Below are 21,865 nucleotides of genomic sequence, written 5' to 3' on the forward strand. Positions count from 1 at the left end.
ATCATGTTTCCCCAAAAATAAGACCTAGCTGGACAATCAGCTCTAATGCATCTTTTGGAGCAAAAATTAATATAAGATCCAGTATTCTATTCTATTGTATTCTATTGTATTCTATATTCTATTCTATATTCTATTCTATTCTATATTCTATTCTATATTCTATTCTATTCTATTCTATTCTCTCTTACATTATAGTAAAATAAGACTGGGTCTTATATTAATTTTTGTTCCAAAAGATGCATTAGAACTGATTGTCCGGCTAGGTCTTATTTTGGGGGAAACACGGTAAGAGTAAATCCTCCAGCCCCAGAAAAGCTTTCAGATGATGGCAGCTCAAGCCAACAACTTGACTGCAACCTCATGAGACTCTAAGCCAGAGCAAACCAGCTAAGCCAATCCCAGATTCCTGACCCACAGAAACAAAGTAAGATAAATTATTGCTGTTTTAACCTGTTACGTTTTGGGAGTAATTTGTTGCAGAACAACAGATTTAATTTGATGAATATACAGAGTACAAGACATATAAGAAGGAGAACATCATGTGCCAAAAAACAACAACAGAGGGATGATATTGCCAAGCAAGCTTGGGTAAGCAGCTCAAGATGGTTAAAAAAAAGAGATGAGGCTAGGGAAGTATGCAGAGACCAGGATCAAAGACTGTCTTCTTCCTAGCTAAGGAATTTGGACTTTATCCCAAGCAATGAGTAGGGGAATCTATGCAAGTAATTCAGCAGAGAAATAACAACTAGATTCAAAGTTTCAAAGAAATACTGAGTATCAGTAGAGGTTTAATAGGTACTAGGGGAGGAGGGTACTATGACTGGAAGCTCTCTCAATAGAAAAATCAGTTACAATCTTCTTTTAACAGTACAAAAGGAAAAATGAACAGTTGTGACATAAAACTGCTCTGGAGCCCCTTAGTATTCACAGCCAAAGAGTTCATAGCCATCTAGGTTCCAACTAGCTGAGTCCATTTAGTGTGTATCCGCAGAGCTGATCCCCTCCCACAACCAGCTGCACAGAGACCTTTCAGGATGGTCCTCACCATCAAGTCCCTTCCCATTCTAGTCACATAGAGGTTTTAAAGCCAGTGCAGGGTGATACAGAGGCATATCCTCAGAACTAGTTAATGCTATTCCCTAACGATCAGGAGCTGTTAGGCCTCAACATGAGTTCTATTGTAAGAATGAGGTAAATCTATCAAGAGGCTAAAAGCAATTGCTGAATCCAAAACTGAGTCCAAATCACTAGCCAAATGCCACCACTCCCAACCCCACTCCACCATTCCATCCACGGTAGGTCTTTCTTCAGAGCCCTAATTACTCTCATTCCTGCGGATCACCTTCCACTAAACCATATGAACTCGGGGACCCCCGCAAGTTACCAGGGGCCGCTACTGACTCTCAATGATGCTGCCTCAAAACCAGCAAAAATTTTTATTCTTAAGTCTCTAGATTTTCACCTTTTATCACAATGTATTTATTCACAAACAAAATTAAGACTCTGATACAATGATTTCAAATACAAGTAACACCAAACTACTACACTGGATTGTTCAGGGATAATTCATCACTTTCAAAGAGCAAACAAATAATATCCATTAAAAGCAGAATTTCCTCTGGGGAGAGGAGAGGGAAAGTTTCTGGGACAAAATGCACGAGGTCGGAGGGTTTGCTGGGGTGCTGCATTGTTTCAGTTTTCAATCTGGGTAGTGGCTACACAGATGTTGGCTTTAATGTTATTCATTAGATCTCATGTACTTTTCTGCATATTACATTTCTCAATAAAAATGTTTATAAAAAGGCAAAACCCCTTGACCAACAAAAATGTTTAAAACCACAACAAACATGAAAAATAACACATAGAAAATCCACTAAGGATGATAATTTAAACATATACATAATTTATATGTTTAAAAAATGCTTCTGCCCAACCAGCAGAATCTTTCTCCTAATCAAAACAAATTATTATTTACCTCCTAAATCGCACAAAGTTTATTAAACCATCACATCTACTGCTGGCGAGCACGGTAAAATTGGCTCTAATACTCTAATGTGATCACTGTAAAGCAATTTGGCCTTTTGATCCACAAATTCTTTAAATCTCTTAAATTGAAATATAAGAAGAGTTACAAACATAAAGATCTTACTCTCAATGTTTAACAGCCAGAAGAAAAATTGGAACCAACATAAATAACAGAACACTGTTTAAGAAAATTATGTATATCTATTTGAGGCACTGTAAGTTATCCTTTAACTTGATCATTATGGTTACTACAGTTACATTTTTACAAAAATCTTTATTGAAAATATATATTGAAATATTTACATATAAAATGATTATATAGGAATTCCTTCAAAATAATAGGTGAGGGTATGAATGAAACAATTAATGTTAGTCGTTAACAGCTGAAATGGAGGGATGAGCACAATTGGCTGTTGGGGACGGGATTCCTATACTATTCTCGTATTTGATATATGTTTGAAATTCTTCATTATAAAACATTTTTTTAATTAGGGGGAAATTAAGATGAGTTGAAATTATATATTTGGATCTTTCTAAGCTGAGAAAAAGATATTAAGGGGCAGAGGAAAGAAAAACAAATCAAAATTCTATGTTTATACTAAGAAGCCTTTGGTATATTCTCTTATTTCCAAACTTTGTTTTATTACTTCTATAGTTTAAAAAGTTATAGTCAAACTGAATTGAGAAAATCCACTTAGCTATTTACTCTTGAAAATAAGTCAATCAGTTTCTAAATTCATTAACTGGAGATTCCTGATTCTATCTTCTAAGACAGATACAGTGAATTATATTTCCTTTTAGCATCCACTTCAGATTCTTCCCTGGCTTTTCAAGCTACAGTTTTACAGCAGTCCTATTTTGAAACCTAGTTTTCTTCTGCTGCATATTTATGTATTCAATGCTAAAACCGGCATTTTGGTACTTTACATTTTAACTAAAAACACAGTTCTTGTCTTTTCTCTCGGAGACAGTTAAAAAGAATCAAATATAGACATTTTATGTGTGACTATATTGCTACTCATAAATTATTGATTAACTAATGCCATAATGAGTATTATACTCATATGAAAATTTAAGTTACTCCATAATTATAGTAAAACGTGTGTGTGTGTGTGTGTGTGTGTGTGTGTGTGTGTTTCTATTACCACAAAGGAAATCTAAATACAGAGAATCAATTTTGAAATACACTTACCAGGATGATTAGAAATGGGAGGCTGGAATGCAAGCTCATTGTGAACTGGCCCTAAAGAAAAGACAATAAAAATCCCATTTTTATTTATTAAAAGTTCACCAATACTAAAACCTTCAATAAACCTTACTTAAATACAACTATCACACCTTAAGAGTTGTTTCAATCAAGCTTCTGCAATGTCTAACAATTTAAAAGCTTAGCTTAGATTACTTTATAATTATAATAAGCCAATAGTCTTGAATTACTTTTATGGATATTTAATAACTAACATTTTAATGCTATGTGCCTAGTGCTCTTAAGCAATTTACAATAGTTGTACATGCAAAATTTATTGTGAACTAAAAATACCTTATTCATGTAACATGTAACACAGTACAAATTATAATACAATATATAATAATAATTCAAATTGTTAGGTCCATTTTAAAAACAAGTGTTTATGGTTAATTAAGTTAATGATATTTCCATAATATAACGGTAGCTAACATAATTGAGAGATTATTATGTGTTAAGACATTGTGCTAAACATCTCACAAGAATTATTACATTTACCTCTTACAACATCCTTTGAGATAGATACAACTATTATCACCCTTAAGGCTTAAGGAGGTTAAATAACTTGCCAATGGTCATGCAGCCAGTTAAGGGTCCAAACTCAGCACCCTTAGCCACTATGCTGGCCCAGGCAGCCATTAAAAAGTATATTCTCTTAAGACATGGAAAAACAGTAACATAACAACAACAACAACAAAACAGGATATAACAATATATATAGACAGTATGACCCCTCCCCCCCAAATTTACATATACCCATTTATACGACTGCAAGGAAAATACGACAAAATATTAGAAGTGGGTATCTTTGGGTAGTGGGATTCTGGATAAATTTTATTTTCTTATTTACACTTTTCTGTATTTTCCAAGTTTTCTGTGGTCCTATTAATCTAGTATTGGAGGAAAAAGGATCTAACATGTATGAAAGATTTACACTCTTGATTTTACTAAGCCAAATGGACCATGTTCCTACTCTGCCTGGAACTACATGCTATGGTTAGTCAGCAGGATTCATCCCTCCCAATCAAGCCTGCGCAGAGGACTGACAGATTCAACACCTGAGAGTCTACGGTATGCTGAATACGAGGGTGAAGGAAACCTTGAGGTCTTGACACACAAGGGGTTTCAATCTACTTAGAGTGGACATACAGATACACATGAGATCGAAGAACATACACAAAGCAAACAAACAAATGAATGGAAATCAATGTGGTGTTAATGAAACATCAGCAACAAAGAAATAAATGTATTTAGTAAACATCACTCCTCTAAAACAAAGGTATGACAACATAATCATAAAAAATAAATACTATTTATAAAAAATACTGAAAAGCCCTAATCATTTAATAAAACTAAATTATAAGATGAATAAAAGATGTAAAACCATTTTTAAAACATAGAAAAAATAACTAAATAAAGTCGTCAAAAAGAAAAGGACCTTACAACAGAAACAAGAGCTTACAGTAATGTCCGGGATGGGGCGGCATAGGCGGGTGGTGCTGAAGATGGCCGTTTTGGTGGTGAGGCAAATTAGGTGTGTATGGTGCGGTCCTACTTCCAGTCCAGGTGGTAGTGCTGTCTAAAAATTAAGGCCCACATGGATTAATTTGCTTTTATAAAGTCTGCCTGTTTTTTCTCAACGACTTAAAAGATTTTAAAAAGCATGTACATACTATGATGGTAAGTAGCTGGCTGACCAGTAAATCCATTCTGCTGCTGTCCTGGCTGAGGCCCTGAAGCTATCTGCAACAATCCTTCACTATGGCTGCCTGCCAATATAGTGGCAGGCTGACCTAGAGGAACAAGAAGACATTAACATGGTACATTTACAGATGCAACCCCATGGTTTTATACAGTAAATGAAGGACCAAATGATATCTGACAGCCACAACTATAAGGATGGACAAAAAGTGGAACTCAATCATGGCCCATCAAATGGAAAACCTTTAAGTCCTCTACAAAAGCAAAACATAAACTGTAGAAGTTCAAATTTTTCTATCTTAAGTCACGTCTAGCTAATTTTCATGGCTTATTTCTTTACAACATTCTTCAAATGCCAGCAAAATCCCACTATATGTCTAGTCTATCATAATAACTTCTTCAGAAGCACATCAGCTCAACTCTGGCCACTCCATCCAGCTCTGGACCTTTCTGATTACGACTCCAAAAGTCTACGCTCAAGAAAATGTTAAAAACTGGAAAGTTCATTATTATCAGCACTGGTACTGGCAATGACACAATTCTAGGGTTTGATAAAAGAAAAGCAGAGCAGGCAAATATTGTAAATGGAATGTGATGGGTAAGGCAAAGAAGTTAAAAAAAAAAAAGTCAAGCTCCACTGTCCAGTCATATAGCATTTGCTAGTAAAAAACATATACATATATATATATATATATATATACACACATATATATGTATATGCGCACACATCAGACTATCAGTCTACTTTGAAATTTTTTCATGTACTTTTAAAAACAAAGAATCACCTCCTTCCATGAACACTATCATACTCCTGGATTTATAGGAAATTAGTTGCCCTGTCTATATGAAATATATCAGGAGAACTAAGCTTCTTCTGGCTACTATTCGATTCAAAACCATTCTATGATATTGCTTACTGACCTACACTTTTAAGGTCCCCCCCCCTTAAGTGGAAAAAGCGTGATTTCTTCAAATAAGCATTAATTGTCAATTGTTTATCTCATTTAGAAAGCACTGAAATTTCATAATTGTTGTCACTGGCATCACCTCAATCTTTTCTCATCTAAATGGTAATATAATCAGAGAGAAGAGAGTAAATGACCACTGCTCAAAGTATTAAAGAAGAGAAACATTTTTCTCCTCTCTACAAATCACATTTCCTTAAGCCTCAGACTGTAAAATTAAACGCTAAAGAGAATATTTCAATACTCTCCAAATTATTCATTTTTTAAGAAAATGTTTATAGTAACCGCTCTTCCTACTCATCCCAACATTTTTGCAAGTTATCTTTAAATGATAATTACATTTTTGCTCTTACTTTAAACAACTGTACATGCTACATACTCTTAGCTAACTTACAAAAACTGTCACTATATAGGAGAAATTAAATGAGTTTTAAGTTATATTTAGAAAGAAACCTCGAAGACATTCAGGTACCAAATGAACATAAACTAAATAAAGTAGTCCACTGCAGTTATCAGTACTGAATATGTCTATTACACAATTCCAAGTATATAAGATGAAATGAAAAGAAACAATTAAATCAACTCATGTAAAATATCTTCCAATTCCTCTATTTTAATCAAATTTCTTTTCTTTCTTTTAATTTAATCCTCTTTTTGAGATCTAATGGAAGAAACATTTTGCAACAAATTCTAAAACCTACAGTAATTACTATTCGATTATGAAAATATATCCAACAATTGCCAAGACAAAATTATCTGCATTGCACTCATACTGCTTTTTCTGGTCTTCATAGTACTGGGCCCCAGGGAACAGAACAGTTAAAGTGAAGTCACTTTACCAGCATCAACAATAGCATGCAAATTCAACCTCCAGATAATATCAACAGAGGTAAGTAGCTGTGCTCCTAGCACAAATCTGTTGTAATGTGCCTTCTTTTATTCTCCATTACTACCTATTTTGTCAACTGTATTCCCAAATTGGTAAATAAAGTACAGACAGATAACAGAGGCAACAAGTGGTTAAGAGACCAGGTTCTAAAGTAGGGCTTAACCTATGTGACCCACCTAGAATATGAGACAATGCTCATGTATTTTCACTGAGAGACTATATTTGAGTCTCTACGGTGAGACTGTCATCTCATGTAGCAAATCCAAAAGATACTGCTTTGAAGAGGTGGAATGAATTAAAGAGGGGGAAAGTTGGTATACTTTACTTGAAAATGCCAATTATATAAATCAGTGTCCTCCATTTATTCCAAAGATCAAATTTCTATATTGAATCTGATCTGCTATTAAGTAAACAGAATAATTCTCCCTTTGGTAGCAGCTAACAAATATCAGTCTAGATCTATCAGCATCTAGCGCTGATGGGGGAAGGGCTTAGATACAATCTCCTTAGCAATCAGGTGCAAATAACACCATACACAGTCCAAGACTCTGCTCTGTAACTAAAAAAAAAAACAACTAAGCAGCAAACTGTCCAACCTTTGGTGACTGTGAAAATAAACACCAGTATTAACAGAACCAGGTCATTACTGCCTTGATCAGGCCCCAAGAAAAGCTGAACCTAACAGCCCTGTGGCAGGATGGTGGACACTATCATGGGAAAAACCTTTTTGAAATAGACTTCTTATTTAAAAAAAATACATAGAGTTAGATATGTAGAATTTAGCTTTATTTAGAAATTGACGTCTATCTTGTGGTATATGTTATAAACAAGTCTATCAAGATCCCGTCTTCTAAGTTTGCACAATGGGAAACTGAGGTGATTGTTATAAAGTAATATTCTGCCAGATAAACCAAAATAAAAACCCTTACTAGAGGAAAGCTCACAATTCCAGTAACAGATTTTTTTAATAAACATCTTAGTTTAAAACTACTTGTTAACTACTTAAATATTTCTCTAAAATGTATCTGAAAGCTCAAAAGCCTTCTTACTTCTGCATGTAATAGGAGATAAAGTACAAATTATTCCACTAATTTATATCAATATTGTAATCAAAGTCATTACTTAAATTCCAAATGACTGTACACCAATATAAAAACGTTTAAACTACACACACCATTTTTTTCCAGGACCAACCCAATACTTATTTACCTATGGAAAACATACCATAGTACTTTTAATTTTTACTTACTTGGAGTTTTCTTCCAAGTGACTATATATAAACGTTCAATGGTTAGGAAAAGTCTACCTGCTGACTACATCTGATTCTACCACTTACTTGTGGAAGCCACAGGAATGTTGGGAAAGTTGGTGGTGCTGGTAGCGTTAGACTCAGATGGAGCTAACAGAGCTGGGGTGCTGTATGTCTCCGTCGATGCACGATTACTTGGTGGATGCTGGATGGTTTGAATTGAATGCCCTTCAGTGGATAACGATGGCTGTCCCTCAAAGTCATGAACATATTCATCCTTCACCAACATACTTGGTGGAGCTACACAAAAAATTAAATACATTTTAAAATCGTGTAAGCTTCCATTCCCAGAAAAAAAATCTTATAACAATACCTAAAATCAACCACAGTGTAAATAACTCTAACTCAGAATTTTTTCAGTTTTTAAAAGCATTCTATTTTATCAGCAAAAGCCATTTACAGGTAGTGGCATCACATATATTTTATCAATCAATTTGACTGACTCCTTGAAATCTGAAGCTAGACTATATTCCAACAACTTCCAGCAACGGTCCTGAAGAGGTATTCCTTAGTTGCCTGATTAACCTAGAAGTAATAATCACCTTAAATATACAATCTGAGGTAGATGAAAACAAAATGGCTGGGGAAAATGTTCTTGTAGATGAGAGGACCAAATTGAGATTAGGTACTTAGCTCTATCTTTTTGCTAATTTCACACACTATAGAAGTATGAGTGGGATCGAATAGCTATCCAGTTCCAGGATCTAGAATTATTGTTAACTAACATAGTCTTTGAAAGTGAAGTGTACTGAATATCCCCTAAAGGGTCAGAACAAGACAGAAAAATCCTATGGTAAGTGGATCTAGGAGCGCTCCATGCTGATAGACCCTATGGTAAATGGTAAGTCAAACTCAAATTTCCTTCTAGAAATCCAATCCAAATACTGATGTTTTATAAGTATGTGGTGTGAACAAAACTCAGTAACCAACACCATTTACTTACGTGGTTACACCTTACTAAGCAAAGCCAGACTGATACAACATAACACCTTTCCTTGAACAAACCAGGGAATAGTTGGCTTTGTTGTGAGGAAAAAAGAAAACTGAAACTACATTTATAATGTCAATTGTTCACTACCCAGAATCTCCAAATTTGATTTTGGGCTGTTGTTTTGGGGTTTGCTTTTTATCTTTAGCAAGTAACCCTTTATTGCTTCTGAACTAATACTACCCCAAAATTTTACAATCCATTGAATTCTAATACTAGGTTCTCTATCAGAGTAATTAATTAATAGTCCATAAAAAGACATTCTCCTTTCCATTAAGAATCAGCATGAGTGCAGTGCTCCTTATCTTTCCCTATGTCAATTTTTGAAAAACTCTTACACATAAATTGCATGGCTATTTTTTTATTAAAATGAGAATATTTCAATGGTAAGAATAATCCATTGTTCAAATTTCTGTGTACAATCTCTTAAAGGGCATTTTCATGCATCAAAAGTCATGAAGACACTGATGTTTTTAAAACCAATAAATTCCACTCCAAAGAGTTTCTCTTTAGAAAATTCTATGAAAACAAAAAGATAACCAAAAAGATGCTTAACACATCATTGTATATCAGTAAAAAAACGGAATCCAACCACTTATCTCTAATGTTGGCCAAATTATAAAAATGCAAAGAAATAATCATTCGGGACATAAAGTGGGTATGACTATATTTATTCAATCATTTTTTTAAAAAAATTATATATACTCTTCAACAAAATTCTTTGTCTTCAGATAGATCCTGACATTTCTATTTGATTCCTTGACATCTTACTTTTTGTTGTTATAATGACCAGGATCTTTTTACGAAGACATTTGACACTTAGGAGAAAGCTACTGATTTGAGTATAGAACCAGTCAAACTGATACTCTACTTCTACTTTTCAGCTGATCCTCTGGATTAATGTGCCATCATAACAACTAAATTCTGCTTTTAAAGAAGTATGCCTCATAACTTTTTCTTGCCTAATATGTTGGCTAAACTTTCCCAAATGTAAGTTTGGGGTTACTACCATTCTCCAGGTCTCTTTAATCAAATAACTTAAAACATGTTATTATTGATTTAACTTAAAACATATGTTTCTTAGGTAAAACTGTAGGTATCAACAAGGATAGATGTCTGCAGTATATTTTCCCCAAGAGAAAAAAAGTAGGTTACAAAACACTATTGTACACTATGATCATATGCATGTTTTAAAAATCATATACCATTAAGTAAAAAAGCAAGGTCCAGAAAAGTGCACAATATGCCTTTTGTGTAAGAAAAGGAGGGAAATAATACATGTATTTTTGCATAAAGAAACCCTGGAAGGAAACACCAGAAACTAATAAAAGTGATTACCTGAGGTAGGGGGGAATGGGGGCAGGGGTGGGAGCACTTCTTTTCACTGTATACCTTTTTATAGTATTTTGATTTATGGACCATGTATTGCCTATTCAAAAAAATAAAATTAAAAAAACATATAGTATATATTTTTAAAGTCCAGAAAAACAGACACCAAACTATTTAGTATTTCTCTTCATGGACTAGCATTCAACAAATTCATTCACTGAAAAAATATTTATTGAGCACCTATGTTCCAGGTACTGTTCTAGCACTTGGGACACATCAATAAACAAGAGAAAGGTTTCTGCCCCATGGAGCTTACAGCCTTTCATAATATTTTTATATTGTTTAAATATCTAAGAGTGAGCACACCTACTCCAGCTCCTCTCCAGGCACCAGTCTCTTCATCTGATAAGGTGTGGATAATGCCACCTGCCATGCACAGGTATTACAAGAATGATGACACAATACTCGCAAATCAGTTAGCTCAGTACCTGATACAAAACGAGTACTTAGGAAGTATTAGCTATTATGATTTAACCGTATTTTTAGAGTGCTTATGTACATAGTGATTAGAAAATGTTCAATGAGGGGTAGGGAATGTATAGTGAACAGAAAAGTGAAGCCACTGGGCTCATCCTGGGTCTGAGCCCTTCATCAGCACGAGCAGGCAGGCCACAGCACTTGTCTGATGATACTGTCATGACTCATTTACCTTTTCTTCCCTCCAGTAGACTATGAGCTCCCGAAGTGGAGAAAATACACCTTATTTATCCTATTGTCCCTGGAACCTAACACAGTACCAGGCAATACATGCTCATTAAATATTTGTTAAAATGAATACATAGGTCAATGTGGTCATGGAAAGTTTCATAAAAGAGACGAGACAGGCTGGATGAGACCACAACCCCAACTCAAAAATGAAGGAACTATCCCTTTTTTTTTTTTTAACTTTCAATTACCTAGCATTGTATTCTTTTTTTTGTCCAAATCTAGAAGGAGCTGTGAGAAACACGTGTTGTTTTCTGAGGAAATAAGCCTTTGAAGTTGCCCTTTATATAACCACCAGCAGAGGGATCTACAGGCTGAAGACAGCCCTAGGGCCACTAAAAAGAGGCCATGAACACACACAATCCCATCAATAAAAGGTACTCAATAAAAGCAGTATTTTAGGAGAGGGTAGGAGTATGAATCTTCAGAATTGGATCCCCTCACAACCACCCTCCTAGGGAGATTCGGGTATAACCATCACTGCAGTCTCTCAACCCCTAACACCCTTTGAGCTAAATGCTTTAATTCTCCAAAAGCACAGATGGAGAATGGTGAAGATGGGAAGTGACATATCATTCAATGTCTGTAGCAAAAGAGCTCTATCCAGTCTTAAAACTACCCTTCCCAGATCACCACAACAACTTCTATTACCAAGCCACTGTTCTCAGAAACCTACTAACCATTAACAAGTACCAAAAAGCACTAAAGTCTTCCTCTATCATTAGTGACGTGAAAGAAAAGTGGAGAATGAAAACAAGCAGACTTTCCTACTCTTCCTAAATTGTTTAATGTCAGATTACATTTCTGACCCACCTCTAAGATTCCGCAACAAAAGAGGTGCTGAGCCACTAATTTCCCTCCAGAACAATGGCACAACTTTCTAAGATGATAGTGACTCTTTATCAGCGTTCCTACAGAATTCTGAGTTCATTAACATGTTGTAAGTAACAGAGCTAAAGTTTTAACAGATTTCTGTTCTCAAATAAAACACTAAAAAAAATAAAAATAAACCCCACCACACACACACACACACACACACACACACACCCATCTGTTTCATTTCCCCACCTCAAAACACTGTCTCCTTTTTAAAATGGGACTAGATTATCTGTGATCAGCATATACTGTAAAGTAGCCTTGTTTTATTTACTCAAAATGTAACAAGACTGAAAAAATATTTAAAAAAAAAAAAAAATATATATATATATATATATAGATTTAAATCATTCTTAAAATTGTCATTCATAAAAATAAGTTTGGCTGAAATGAAGAAAGATCAGCATACTAGTATTTTTAAAAGATGTTATACACAATTCCCAATTACCAAATATTGCAGGTATTTACTTATACCCACTTAAAATAGCTCTGTGAGATTTTCTTCCAAAATAACCAGTTTTACCCAATTCAAAAAATATTCTTCCCCTGTATGTTTTATGTTCTCCTATCGTATTTTTTAGACTAGTTCATAAATAGCAGTTCAAATCACGAAAGCCAATAGCCTATTTAAATCCAGTTTTAAATGCCGATGCATGCCCATTCCCGAAAATCTACATTTCCAAAGCAGTAAGTCTTTTTCTCATAAATATTACCAGCATCCACACAAATTAATTCTAAGTCAATAAAAAATGGAGGGGAGAGGATGAAAGAAAATAAAGAAAGTTACAAGAAACAGATTACCTACCATTACTCTGCAGTGTTAATCCTGAGAGATCTTAATTTTTTTAAAGGAGAAAAGAAAATGAAACATTAATCATTACCATGAAAATATTATCCATTATACTTAAAATTACAGACTGTAAATATAAGCCAGATTCAAAACTTCATGAATCATTTCAAGAACAGCACTATAAAAGCTATCTGACAACATATGAAGTATTCAATTCTATCGTGCTTTCCATCTTATTTTTCAAAAACAATATTCTGAATGGTCAAAATACCAACCACATATATTTAGCTTTTGCAATCAAAATAAAAGTTTGTTGCAAAGTTCAAATACAAATATTTATATTTCATTAAAAATGTCCAATTTTTTAACCTTAGTTGAAAGTCCTGGGCCGTCTCCAAATTTATAATTTAACTTAAAATTTAAATAGTATTGAGATCTTTTCCCTTTGTGCTTCTAAGATAAAAGCAAAGTCTACTTACCAATTCCAGGTGATACAACTCGTTCATAGTGATATGGATTTACACAGACACTATCACATTTTAAATCAAACGCATACTGACAATATTTAACATGTTTTAGTTCATTTTTGTGAAGATCAGGCCACCTCCAGAGACGGGCATAGATCACATGAGGAAATCCTTTCCGACCAGCCACCTAGGAAAAAGAAACAACCATTTACCGAGCATCGGTTATTCATCCCACATTATGCATGGCACTTTATACATGCTCTCATTTAATCCTTACAATTCTACAAAATCAGTATTATCATTCCCATTTCATAAATGAGAAAAACTAATGCTCAAAATAACTTACTTGGCCAGAGTCATAAAGCAGTGAGCCCAGGTATGATTTCAAGGCCCATGCTCGGGTTTTAAAGATGCAAAAAAGCAGAAGTTTGTTGTAGAAACTATGCCTAAAATCTAGAAATAAGAGTTTTAAGTCTAACAATATAAGATTTTTGTTTTTCATAAAAATATTAAACACAGGCACTTATTATGTAATTCTACATGAAAAATGTGATCAGTCAAAATAACAGGCAAAGAAAATTTGTGGGCGGGCCTGGTGGGCTCAGGTGGTTGGAGCGCCGTGCTCATAACGCCAAGGTCGCCGGTTCAATTCCCTCATGGGCCAGTGAGCTGTGCCCTCTACAGCTATGACTGTGAACAATGGCTCTCCCTGGAGCTGGGCTGCCGTGTTGCTGTGGGCTGCCGTGTTGCTGTGGGCTGCCGTGTTGCTGTGGGCTGCCGTGGTGAGCTACCATGAGTGGCCAGCGGCCAGCATGAGCGGCCGGCAGCCGGCGAGAGCTGCCGTGAGCTGTTGTGAGCAGCCAACCGGCAGACTGTCAACCATCTGCCTCAGCCGGGGGGAGCGCAAGGCTCCTAATACCAGCATGGGCCAGGGAGCTGTGCCCTACACTAGACTGAGAAACACCGGCTTGAACCGGAGTGGGAGGGGGGTGGAAATTTGTAAATTAACTCAAGTTTTACTTTTAAAGATATGTTTGAATTCTTCTAGATTGTTTTTCATATAACAATACAAAACATACAATATCAGATTTCTAAATTATAAAAGAGCTAAGTATAACTCAGTTTTTAAAATGTGCGTACAACACCAAAAAGGAAAAAAAGACAAGGATGAATACCAAAGTGCTAAAGGTATGAGTTTTCTTCTGCTTGTTTTTATGTTCAAAATTTTCTATATTCAACTTTTTTCCATCAGAACATTAAAAACTCTTAAGATATATCTTTATTATATGGAAGACACAGTTCCATATATTCCCATAAAGTGTAACAGTATAGGATGTATAGTATCTAAGAGATGGAGGAAGGGTTAAATTATCCCCAAATAACTTAGGAGAAAACAAGAATTATTTTAATTTGCCACTACAGAAGGTATTAAAAATCTCTAGTGCAAGACTAACCTGAAGCCTTCCATCCAACGTTCTCTGTATGGTAACACATTTGCTAGGATGAGCTCCATTTGTAGTTATAGCTGTTATTAAAGAATCCAATTCATCTTTTTTCTCCTTCAGCTTCTTTACCAAACTTTCAATTGCTCTTTTTGCAAATGTTTCACTCTCTCCACCTTGTCTATGGCACATCAAACTATGTACAATGCTCAGACAGGCATCATTACTTGTTGGTGTATTCGTAATAGACATATTGTCCATTTGTTAAAGTTGTTTCTTTTAAATCAAATATGTCTCCAATTTCCAGAGCAATTTTGATTTTTTGGAGGCAGTGAAAAACACTGGCTAACGTTGCAAGGAAAACTGTTAGACATGTGGTATTCAGGATAACCTAAAAAAAAAAAAAAGAGACAGGTATTAGACTACACTTTACCAAGTAGATTCAATTACTTGGGAAAAGATAGAATTGTTTCAGTTAACTCAGACTCAATGCACATAATGAAAATGTGGTTGCTTAGATTTTTAATGACTTAATTAAAATGTTGCTATTTTTGACATTCCAAAAATATTGAAGTTAGGCCTTCTCATCATTATAGAGGCATGCTCAGTCAAGTCTTGTTGACTGTTTTAGTCACCCAAAGTAAAATCTTATGACTTTCAATCTAAAAGGAATACTTATGAAGACCAGGACTTTAAAATATTCTTGATTAACAACTAGTTAAACCTAAAAATTTATCACTAATACACATGAAAAACTCACCATCACCTAGTACCAAATGCTGTTTATCAGTTAACACCTATCTGTGTTAAACGAGACTGCTGACAACAATAACAAGATGAATAACAATTGTTAAATGGGCAAAGAAGAATGGCCAATAGAGCATATAAAAAATGCTCAATATCATTAGCCATTAGGGAAATGCAAATCAAAACCACAAGGAGATACCATTTCACACCCAACACACTAGGTTGGATATATCAAAAGGAAAAGACAGTAAGTATTGGCAAGGAAGTGGAGAAAACGAATCCCTCATATATTGCTGGTGGGATTGCAAAATGGTGCAGCCACTTTTAGAAAGTTGTCTGACAATTCCTCAAAATGTTAAACATAAGAGTTACCTCATGACCCAGCAATTGCACTCTTAACAATTCCACCCAAGATTACTGAAAACCTACGCCCACACAAAAACCTATACATAAATGTTCATAGTAGCACCCTTCATTATACAGCCAAGAAGTATGGACAACCCAAATGTCCATCTACTGATAAATGTATGAGTATATCCATACAACGTAGCATTATTCAGTCACAAAAAGGAACTAAGTACTTATACATGCTACATCATGGACAAACATAGAAAACATGCTAAGTGAAAGCTAGTCACAAAAGGCCACATATTGTATAATCCTATTTATACGAAACATGCAGAATAGGCAAAACCATAAAAACAAAAATTAGATTAGTGGTTGCAGAGGCTAGGGGGAAGGAGAATGAAGAATGACTGCTAATGGGTATGGAGTTTCTTTTGGAGGTAATGAACATGTTCTAAAATTAAACAGTTGTGATGGTTGGACAACTCTGCCACTACAGTGAAAACCACAGAACTGTACACTCCAAAAGGGTGAATTTTATTGTATGTGAATTGCATCTCAATAAAGTTATCTTTTTAAAAAAGACCACTGAATTCCTCGGAAAGATTTTACCTGTAAAAGCAACAGGACAAATAATTTTGAAAACAAATTGAAATATAGAAAATGAATATTAATTAAGAATCCTCTCAACACATACAAAACTAAAGTAACTTATCTGACCTCAAGATCCCACAAGGGGGACTGCTCGGTGGCTCAGGTGGTGGGAGCGCAGCGCTCTTAACGCCTAGATCACCGGCTCGATTCCCCATGGGCCAGTGAGCTGCGCCCTCTACAGCTAAGCTTGTGAACAATGGCTCTCCCTGGAGCTGGGCTGCCGTGAGCAGCCAACTGGCGACTGACTGGCGACCGACGGCCTCAGCTGGGGAAGTGGAACGCTCATAATCCCAGCATGGGCCAGGAGCTGTGTCCTACACAACTAAACTGAGAAACAATGGCTTGAACCAGAGTGAGGGGGCGGAGGGGGCGTGTGGAAGAAAAGTGGGGGGAAAGATCCCACACAGACTAAGAAAAGGCCATCAACCTAAGAATAAATAACAAAGCAGGAGTGGAGGCTGTACTTTGTATGCTGGGTTGTTTTTATTTGCTTGTTGATGGTGTTGCATTCCATGTTTATTTTGCTTTTATTTTCTTTTGCTGTTTACTTGAATCTTTAAAAATCTGTCCCCTACCAAATAAAAAAAATAAATAAAACTAACTCATCAGCATATACGAAAACCTATTCTCTTCTGATAACCTTTACTTCTAAAGCATTAATTCCAGTCCATTACCAGCACTGGAAAGCTTAGTAAATCTACTTTGACCTACGTCTCTTTCACTACCTCCACGTCTCTTTCACTACCTCCACACTGTCTCACAAAGTTACATCAGTCTTCACCTTAGTTATTTCTATCAGTATCCTCCTTTCTATTCTCCCTGACACAGCTAAATGGCAGTTTGGGGCCTCCTCAGAATTCCTATCAATCACCTGGTATTTACCATGTGCTCCCCTCTATTACCTGTTTTACATAAATGCCTGTCTTGTCAATTATTATAAGCCCCATGCAGAGAAGAAGCAGTTTTTCTTATATCTTTGAATACGTGCCCACATTCAATAAATACATGTTGAAGGCACACTTTCTGGATAACCAAAGAATACCTGCATGGGGATATTCTGAGTCAGAGATCTGAATTAGAATCCCACTAAGTAGTTTGACACTAAGTAGTTTGACAAATTAAGTTACTTAAACTCTCTGAACCTAGATTAAAAGGAGAATTTGGGGCTCAAATGAGAAAATCTACCGTGTAAAGTGCCTAACACCTAACGTTCAGTTAAAAATAGCTATTGTCTGAATACTACAATGTTTATTTTATTTTAAAAATATATTTTCCTAAAATGCATTATGCATTTTTCTGCACTTTCTCCTATTAAAATTTGTCAAAGAAAATTTAGGAGAGCAGAAACTAAAGTAAACCACTCATCCAAGGACTCACAACTCAAACTCAAAGACATGTAGGAGCCAGGCAAATTTTTTATGAATAAAATGTGCCAGGTGTAAAGAAAAGTACGGAGGAGTACAGATGCTTGCTCACCTAAGTGGGTAGCCACTACTCACTTCTGGTGGAAATGCAAGTTGAGTATGCTAGACGCCTGCCATGCCTTCAATGCCTATCTGTATGTGAAATCTCATTTTTAAGTACTGGCAATTTACTTGTTGGGCAAGAGGAGGAAGAAGAGGGGAGAGAGAAACCACTATGGATGCCAAACAAGACACACCTTCAACTCAAATCTGGCCCAACAACGGTACCACCAGTTTGAAATCTCTGAATGCTAACTCATAACAATTTTAATTTCTAGACTGAAAGCTCTAGGAAACGGGGATTGTACTTGTCTTATTCATCATTATATACCCAATTCCTAGGACATGTACTCGTAAGTGCTCCATATTATCAAATGAATGCATTTCTGTGTGTGCTTTCAGATTCTTTCTCATGCTATTTCTTCTACCTAAAACATTCAGCTCCATTTTATCCACTTGGTAAGTACTAGTCATTTTTCAAGTGCCATTTAAATGTCTCACTTTCTCCAAGACTATATTCCCTAATACACTATCTCCTCCCCTGCCAATCCTGGAGAATTACTTCCCAGGTCTGTTTACTGCGTGTTCCTTAGTATATTACTTGATCCCTCCCTCAAATTTCAAACACACCTGAATTACAACTCAACACATTATATTAATTATTTGATTATGTATTTGTCTCTCTCTGTTGCCACAAATCTAGAAGTTCAAGAAAACAGCAACCCTTTCTCATCTTAAAAATTTCCAGCACCCAGCAGTTCCTGACACATACCAGGCAAAAGTTTGTGACTGACTGCAGCTTTTTTTTTTTTTTTTAAGATTTTATTGGGGAAGGGGAACAGGACTTTATTGGGGAACAGTGTGTACTTCCAGGACTTTTTTCCCAAGTCAAGTTGTTGTCCTTTCAATCTTAGTTGTGGAGGGTGCCGTTCAGCTTCAAGTTGTTGTCCTTTCAGTCTTAGTTGTGGAGGGCGCAGCTCAGCTCCAGGTCCAGTTGCCGTTGTTAATTGCAGGGGGCGTAGCCCACCATCCCTTGCGGGAGTCAAGGAATCCAACAGGCAACCTTGTGATTGAGAGCCCACTGGCCCATGTGGGAATCGAACCAGCAGCCTTCGGAGTTAGGAGCACAGAGCTCCAACCGCCTGAGCCACTGGGCCGGCCTGACTATAGCTTTTTATTCGGTGGTATTTCCTTGCAACAAATTTTGAAGAGTGCAAATACCTTGTTGTTGAACTCATTTTCTGATATCATATTCCAAAAGATTTGTACCAATTTCTTATGTAATTCAAGTGTTTGACTATATTTCACCACAATCTCACCATGAGATGTTATCACTTCTAAAATTTGAGCTGTCTCTGGGCCTTATGGTATCTCAGAAACTGTATTAATTGCTTATTTCTTTGAAAACTAATGAAAATATTCTTGCTTTCTTAAAGAAACATAGCTTTTCCATGTGTTTAGTTTGTTGCATCCCTATGACCACAAGTGCTTAAAACATTATTTAAAAGTTATTTATATAAAAAATAGTATCAGCAAGAGTATACAGATGTTTCCTATATTAAATAGCTCTAGATTATAATATTTTTAAGGAGTGGTATGTAATGATAGTAGACAAGGGCCCTAGACTGGTATGAATAAAATTACATGTTTTAATTAAAGCTCTAGCAGCAGCATGACTGAGTTAACATCGCTTTCAATTCTCATCTATGAAATGGGAACAATATCTGCCTTGCCAACTTTACAGAGGCGCTATGCTAATTAAATGCAACAGTGTACATACATAGAAGTAATTTGGGAATCATAAATTGACCAATTCAACAAACACTGTATCAACTATATGCAAACACTACAGACACACAAAAAAGTAGCACATAATCAGAAAACGGTTTTCAACTCTATCAGACAAACATGCCATTTTTGTAACAAATAATTTGTATCACCCATTAGAGATCCTAAAACAATTCTAACCCACTTACACGTATTTTTTTAAAATTAACAATGCCCTAATTATCATACAAAGGAGAAAAAGATTAATATACAATAAATTATGTACTTTAATAAACACGCTCAGGCACATCCAATTTTAAAAGTATAATAAAAAATGGCACTTCTATGTAGAATCATCATAAAAATGACAGCTACAAATTCAAACTTTCCAAGGCAGGTGTGTTGTTTTGGAAACTTGATAAAGTTCCAAACAAAACAACTTCAATTAAGATATTTCATTTCTGAAAAACTGAGTACAAATTAGGATGGAGCTGGGTTCTAGGCTAATTATATGTTTCCTCCTAATTAATTTCTGGGGCAACTGAAAGTATTGTGGGATGTAAGGTAACTCTTCCAAGTCCCTCACATCGCAGTAGGGCATCCCCGGCCCCGGCCGACCAAAGCTTCTCCCACTAATTTCCACAACATGCCTTAAAGAGCAGTACTCATTCCATTGAGGACCACTGATCTAGAAGATCGAAACACATTACACTAACAGGTGCTAAAAGAGGTAGGTGTTAAAGTGATTTGAGACTACAAATGAGAAAGCACGGAATGTCCACAGGTAGAATAAGTCTTTGCATGATGTATTAGTCAGGCTAGGCTAGGCCATGTGCAGTGACAACCAACTCCCAAGTATCAGTAGCTTAAAACAATGGGTGCATTTTCTGCATAAATTACACGTCTATCACAGATAAACTGGGAGCACTGCTCATTGTCATCTCAGGGATTAGGCTAACAAAGGCTCCATCCCTACATAAGTCCTTAAATGGTAAGAGAAGAGATAGGATAACTCATGCATGTCTTTTGAAGGCTGACTACTTTACTACTTCTGTTCACATTTGATTGGCCAAAGTCATATGGCCATGTCACTGGTTCTCAACCAGGACAGCTTTGCCCCTCAGGGGACATTTGGCAATGTCTAGAGACATATTTGATTGTCACAACTGGATGAGGAAGTGGGAGGCAGAGTGCTTGCTACTGGGTATCTAGTGGTAAAGGCAAGAGCTATTCACAAACACCCTGCAATGCAGTAGACAGCCCCCCACAACAAAAATTTATCCAGGCCAAAATGTCAATAGTGCCAAGGGTGAGAAACACTACTAGATCATGCCTAATTTCAAGGTGGGAGAGGAGACAGAGAAATGCAATATTACTATGTGCCAGGAGAGAGCCATTAGATTATTGGTGGAATAGTACTAAGAACTACCAGGCTAAAGGAAAATCAAAGGAATAAGAATCATAGAATAAGAATACAGGTGTAATGTCTAGAGTAGGTAGGTTCATAATAGGAAAGAAGAGAACAAATAACATTAGATTTGCATTAGGAAGAAAACCATAGTGAGAGGATACAGAACAGCTTTGGAAAGGGAAACAGAAAACCAGTTAAACGACAGTGATCCGAAGAGTAACAGGGCTTAGATTAGAGGCATGGGCAACGAAATTAAAGGGGGAACCAATAAAATATTTCTAGGTAGAACAGATTAGATTTTTTAATCAACTAACGAGTGAAAAGAAGGAAAAGTGAAAAGGTGACCCACTTCCTAGCTAGGTTAACTGAAGGATGAAGAAAGACTAAGAATTAAGAGGTGAAGTATGCCGAGTTTTGAAGAGCTAAGTAGAGGAGTTAAGCCTATCTCAAAGTCTCTAACATAAAGATATTAGATAAAGTTCGTGTAATTCAGACCATCCCCTGGTGAAAGGATAATGGGAGGTAGAAAATCAGCAAAAGGAAGAGGTTATTCTTGTATCTATCCAACGATTGGTGTGTTTTGTCTCTAGCCTTGTTGTTAATCCTAAATTGTCACTTGATGTTAACCATAGGTTAAATGGCAACTTCATGGACTACAAAACCAGATAACCAAGCTAATTAAGTTA

At 35.9% G+C, this 21,865-nt stretch overlaps 1 protein-coding gene across 4 annotated transcripts in view; it reads right to left on the reverse strand.

Moving 5' to 3' along the window:
* SMAD4 (SMAD family member 4) overlaps positions 1 to 21,865 on the reverse strand; it is a 54,174-nt gene that overhangs the window by 24,424 nt on the left and 7,885 nt on the right. For all 4 annotated transcript variants that reach the window (XR_013995290.1, XM_081078819.1, XM_081078821.1 and 1 more), the window contains exons 2-8: positions 14,805 to 15,183; positions 13,363 to 13,537; positions 12,899 to 12,928; positions 8,163 to 8,375; positions 4,945 to 5,064; positions 4,734 to 4,850; positions 3,218 to 3,268 (exon numbers count right to left, since the gene is read on the reverse strand). Coding sequence is in view for 3 of the 4 variants with exons in the window: in XM_081078819.1 (XP_080934945.1) it covers positions 3,218 to 3,268; positions 4,734 to 4,850; positions 4,945 to 5,064; positions 8,163 to 8,375; positions 12,899 to 12,928; positions 13,363 to 13,537; positions 14,805 to 15,053 (955 nt within the window). In the remaining variant the exon portion in view is untranslated. The remainder of the gene's footprint in view (positions 1 to 3,217; positions 3,269 to 4,733; positions 4,851 to 4,944; positions 5,065 to 8,162; positions 8,376 to 12,898; positions 12,929 to 13,362; positions 13,538 to 14,804; positions 15,184 to 21,865) is intronic.

Source organism: Rhinolophus hipposideros, assembly GCF_964194185.1.
Source record: "Rhinolophus hipposideros genome assembly, chromosome: 17".
Taxonomy (NCBI): Eukaryota; Metazoa; Chordata; class Mammalia; order Chiroptera; family Rhinolophidae; genus Rhinolophus; species Rhinolophus hipposideros.